This window comes from Drosophila novamexicana, unplaced genomic scaffold, assembly GCF_003285875.2.
Source record: "Drosophila novamexicana strain 15010-1031.04,08,12 unplaced genomic scaffold, DnovRS2.1 tig00000193-arrow-pilon, whole genome shotgun sequence".
NCBI lineage: Eukaryota > Metazoa > Arthropoda > Insecta > Diptera > Drosophilidae > Drosophila > Drosophila novamexicana.
In genome coordinates this window covers 2,131,209-2,137,208 of record NW_020824787.1, presented here as the reverse complement: position 1 = coordinate 2,137,208, position 6,000 = coordinate 2,131,209, and the positions used below count along the sequence as shown (strand labels likewise).

General features: G+C 36.6%; 1 protein-coding gene across 1 annotated transcript in view; it reads left to right on the top strand.

Moving 5' to 3' along the window:
• Nucleotides 1-1,599: 1,599 nt before the first annotated feature.
• LOC115758545 (fasciclin-2) overlaps nt 1,600-6,000 on the top strand; it is a 137,500-nt gene continuing 133,099 nt past the window's right edge. Inside the window, exon 1 of the mRNA XM_030699242.1 lies at nt 1,600-1,666. Within this exon, the coding sequence (XP_030555102.1) occupies nt 1,639-1,666 (28 nt within the window). The 5' untranslated portion in view covers nt 1,600-1,638. The remainder of the gene's footprint in view (nt 1,667-6,000) is intronic.

Genomic DNA, 6,000 nt, shown 5'->3' with positions numbered 1-6,000 from the left:
ATTAATTTTTTATTAAATATAAATACATTTTTAATGTGAACATATCGGTAAGGTTCTTGACACCCATTTTGATATACTCAATTTGAATTTTAATTCGAAAATTTCTAAATATTTTAAAAATTACTTCAAAAATCCGAATTGAAAAACTCGCAAGGCCTCCTCTTCTGCTAAGTTGCTAAGCTTCAAGTTTTCGCAATTTTTATTTGCAATAAAATATTTGATGAAAGCGACGCGAGAGCAGATTTAAGCTTCGTACTTTTGCCCATATATCTTACAACTAATATTATTATTTTTACTATGCCTACAATAAATTTTAAACTGAAGAGCATTTTAACTGAATTTATAGCAAATACAAAATTAATGAAGGCCTGACCGGCCTTAAAGTATGCACAGCGAATGGGCATGAATTTAGTCACAAATTGCTCAGATTTATTTGAAGACTCTCAATGAAATTTAAATGTATAAGAAACGACACACAACGACAAACAAAAAGTAAAAAGGCCAGGTGTTATTTTGCGACCAAATTGCGACTCAAACGGTATTTATTTCTTTTGTTTGGCCCAGAAAAGCAAGCTTTATACAAATGCTGTTCTAATTGCTGAGCCAAAAGGTTTGGCTTACTGGCCCTTTAGCCATCGTCTAATAAGTTCACAGCACGCAAACAATTTTAGAGCTAGCCAACAGTTCAGAGAGGTTACGAGAGGGGCACAGGAAGAGCGAGAGAGAGAGAGCGAGGGAGAGAGAGAGGGGAGGTATTCCGGGGTACAAGCCTGTAAACATGAATAAGACATTAGGCAACAGTTAACATGTGTAGGAGTCAGAGGCCTGCGTCCATTTGCAGGCACACAAGATTGCAAACTCACACACACACACACAGTTACAGAGATTAACACGAGAGTGTGTGTGTACAGACACAAATAATGATTATTAACAAAATATGTTAATTTAATGTCTAGGCGTATCTAGAATTATATATCACTAGATGGCCGGCCGTCTGTGTCTGAGCAGCTTGGAGCTCAAATTGAAATATCTCAGGCTTTAAATATTCATTGCCTACGAGTGGGCTTGGACTTTTTTGGGGGAGGGCGTGTCCGGGGGAGGGGGGTTAGGTGTGTTGGACTGCCTGTGCAAAGTGTGTTGCACACCTTGGCCCTACGGATTTTAATCATTTTAATTGAAACACTCAGGCAAAGCAATTTAAAACTGTCTTCAAGAATAAAGCTTTAACTTACAAGAAAAAACGCAACAAATCATCTAATGCTATAAAATTATTTGGAGAAATAAATGTGGAAATGGAAATGCTAAAAAATGTCAGGCAACAACAACAACAATGTGCTGCCCGGCGGCATAAAAATGCATTTGCGCTTTAAACATTAAAATGCCATTTGCCAGTGCTTGTCAAACTGTGCCCAAGTCGGATTAATAAATTGCGTAAATAGCAAATTGAAAAAGTGCGCGCAGCAGCTGCCGCTCTGAATCATTACAGACAACAACAATAACTGAACAAAAATAACAACAAACAAGCAAACCGCACAACAACAATTCGCAATAAAGTAAAAACAAGTGAAGAAGTAAACCAAACAGCAACAAAAGCCACAACAACAACAACATAAGCAACAGCAACAACAAAGAGCAAACATGACAACCATAAAGCTGCTCATTATCGGTAAGTTTTATCTCACAATTAAACAGCAGCAGCAGCATCAGCATCAGCAACTGCAGCAGCAGCCGCTGGAATTGCATTAACAGCAGTAGCAGAGTGCTGCGGCATCATAGGTAGCAGCATTTTTTCAATACACTGCGCGCATTTTGAATAAGGGAATATGAGTTTAATCCAGTGAATTTATCCAAATCCTCTTTTAATCAACTCCAGCGCACAAGTTGCTCAACATTTATCGCATTTTGGAAAAGAGTCCAGCGGAAATGCTCAACTACTATAATACACTGCTCGCATTTTGAAGAAGAGTATAGGGGGCTGGTCGAGAGAATATACTCAAAAGCTTCTTACTCAACTCCACTTCGCATTTTGATAAAGGGAATAGGGAAAAATCATTACATATTTTTAGTCAATTTGAATCAAAACTCAATACACTGTTCGCATTTTGAAAAAGCGAATAAGATGCACAGAAAATAAGAAAAAACTCCCTAGTCAAACCGAGTGCACAAGTTGCTTAAAATTTCTGAATTCCTCATGAAATGTATATCTAAAGAAAATTTTATCACATTTTCTTAATTCCTCAAAACTAGTTTTAAATACAGAGTATTTTGTTGCCGTTTATGCCCGCCAGCAGAGTTTCTTAGTTTTTTTATTGAACTTTTTTCTGTTTGGCATAACAAGTTTTGCCACGAGTTCCACTTTGTTAGTACTATGTCAAACACGCACGAGCGTTTTAATTTAATATGAGTTTTTCGAAGAGTCGTCTCAATACTTTTTTCGAATGTTGTTTTCGAAATTAGGTGAATTAAGAGGTGACAGCAGTAGATATCTAACTGAGCAGTAAAGTTAGACTTAAAAGTAACTTTTAAAAAATCTTTAACTGAATTTAAAAATATTGTTAAAAATTAGCTATTTATATATAATAAATCAATGGCTTAAGTTTTTATTTTGGTTTTAATAAACTATAAATAAAATTAAATAAATATGTTAAATTGAACTTAAGTTACATAAACTTGGGATTAGAATTGAGGTCAAGCTGTTAACCAAACTACCGAAAATATTTATTCATTTTTCAGGCCTGCTTTAGGCAAACAAGAATGCATTGAAATTAAATTTTTAAATTGTATACCAAAAAGGTTGACAGCTGAATGCTCAGAGTCTGTACGCTGGGGGTTTTATATTTTACAGATGAGAAAAACCTCATTGATCTCTAATTAATGCATCTGCACGCCCTGCTTTATTCGTCTTGAGTTTTCATAAGCCAGAACTCAAGTGTCGATTACTTGCCTATCGTTATCTTATTTTATCTGTAAAAGAAACATCGGAACCACTTGTAGATAACGCAATTATATTTTAACTATAATACTTACTTAAACTAGAAACATATAACATAATATTTTACCTTTGTTAATAGCTAGAAAATATTAAAAATATTTTGATTATATTTTCAATGAAGAAATCATATACACATACATTATTCTGAAACTTATGCTTTTAAATATTATCATATTTATATTAAACCCAGTAAGAAATTCGTTAAATATAATATTTCTTAAAAATAAATAGAGGAAAGTATAAACATAAACATTCCTTTAATATTTATTTCGTCACAGTTTTAAGAAACTCATTATCACGCTTTCAGAGAGGGCGACTTCTCATTCTGTTATTTAACTTTAACGATTATAAAGTTTAAACATCTGCCAGTGCTTAAAGCCATTGTAGCTGTACAGATTGCACTTGACTGTGTGTATGTGTGTGTGTGTGAGCTTTTCTTTTTCCAGCTCCTTGCGTCGGGTTTTCATTTTATGCGCGCTTTGGGAAATTTCCCAATGCCACAGAGTCGGGGCTGTATTTGCGCGCGTGGGTTCGCGTTGCCGCTTCCAAGCCCAGTTTTTTGGGGCAACTCTCTTTTGCTTGTATATGTGTGTGTGAATGTGCTGCCTACGTCCCGGGCATGACCATAAACAAGACATGTCGTCCACTCGACAACGATGCCACTCATCATCACAACCTCAGGCCCTGCTCCGCTGCCGCTGCCCATTGCTCCCAACTTCCCAACACCCCATTTCCCTTCATCTTGAGCCGGTTCAAAGCTCAGAACTCAACGCCGCAAAATTTGTTAACAATTCATTTCCGCGCTTTGGGCTTCATAAATTGCTTTTATTAGCAGGCACAATAACAACAACAACAAAACCGGAATTATATTCCAACTTTTTTTTTTTGGGTAATAATACACTTGAACTTTTGCATAGCAAATAAAAAGCGTTAAAATGCGTGCGGTGGCACAGTGAGAATGAGAGAGAGCGGGAGATGGGTGTGGGGCAAGGCCAAAAGGGCGGGGGTTGCTGTCTGAAAATCAAATTAAAAGAGACGCCAGTTGGTGGCGCCCTTTGCCCTCGAGGCAGTGACAAGTTGTGAATGTGGGAACGAGGACCAACGAGCTGGACGTGAATGTCGACATGGACATGGGCATGGGCATGGACTGGACTGGACTGGACTGTGCAAGTTGTTGACAGGCACGCAGGCAATAAAATTCAATATTTCATTAAAACGCACGTTACGCATACGCAGCGTATGTCCCCTCCACACTTTCCCTTCCACGACTCCAAAACAAAAACGTAACGCAAACCGCAACTGCGTGTTGTTGCCTTTTATCACACGCAGCGTCAACTGGCCAACGCTCAAATCCGATTTCGTGTTATTAGCGCCAGACCTGAGAGTCAACCCGCCGCCCTCTACCGCACCCACAAATCCACACACACACGCACACACACATGCGACACGGTACTGACCAAATGCGGAGTCGGCGTCCAGCGAAAGTCCTGCTGCTGCTGCTGCTGCCACCAGAGTTGTTGTCCTTCTCATCGAAATTGAGTCGTTTGTCGTGCGTTGTTTGGCTGCCCGCCGGGTTGATAGGTTGGCGGGTTCATGCTTTGGTGCGTTGGCGGGTTGCCGGGTTGGCGGGTTGGGCGGCTGCGACGCTGACAGATTATTTGCCTTATTATTCATAAGGACTTGGTCGACTAGGGTCGGCCACTCAGTGGCAGTTATTCATTACATTCACCAGTCGAATAGATTGTTGAGAAAAAACAAGGTATATTGAGTACTTGAAAAGGTTTGCGACTGATTTAAATAAGTTAACTCGTTTGTAACTCAATTAGAGTGCATGTTGCTGAAAGCTAAAACCACATGAAAATCAACAACAAGTTCCATAAAACTTTATAAACTTGTAAATATGTTTGTGAAAATCGAATTATATAAATGGAATAAATGCATAGGGAGAGGGAAAAACTCAAGTTGTTTATTTTTTGAAACAGCTTCATGACAGTTGCCTCGATTTAAAAGCGCTTTTAAAAGGTTCAGTAAAACTCTATAGATATTGAAAGTGTTTATATAAAACAATTTATGAATTTATATAAATAGATATCCGCTTGCACTTAAACATGTCATACATTATAATAAAAAAAAAAATAAATTAAATAAGAATGTTTATTTAATAAATTATTGTATGTATCATTAAATGATATAAAAATAATATTAAAAAAATTTGTTGCTCATGTTTGTGCATATTATAAAATCTATTATAGGCTATAGTTATCCATTTGTTCGGCCTAAAACTCAAAGCTTTTTCCAAACTACACTGAAACTGTCTTCCAGGTATTAAATGTATAAATTTTCAGCTTGACAAAATCAGCTTTGAGTTGAATTAATAAATAATAAATAAATTCAAAACTAATTGAAAATAGCTTCAATAAAGCTTTGAAATTCCTCAAAATTGATTAATCTTCGCCTTATTTAAGTTTTTATCTGATTACCCAAACTCCTTAATTAAAACAAGCATAAAAACTATACCCATAATTATTTGTTGCTTTCTGTTATGAATTTTTTAGCCCAGCATAAATACATAATAGATATATAAATGTAATGAAATCCAATGTTACTTAAGTCAAGTTAAATGATCCGTTTGCAGGCTGATTAAAAGGGGTTTTTTTAAAGCCTGCCATTATCAATATTTATGAGCTGTAAAAAGCATTTAGCTGGCGCACTCTCGTTGACTTTGGCCTATTTAACGATTTGAATTACAATTTTATGTTTTATAGAATTTTCGTTATCTGAAATTGTATTTTACAGGGCACTTGTATAGTCACGAAAACACTTGGCGCTATTTCTCTGTGTGAGTGTGTGTGTGTGTGCGTAATGTAGCTGCTCATTTGGATTTATTAATTGCGCTCTGGCATTGTGCGTAGCAAGTAAATTAATTAGCAAATACTTGCCTTAATAATCATTTTAATGGAATTTGTAATTTAATGCGCCTAACGAGAGTTTTATGTGTGATTACGGCC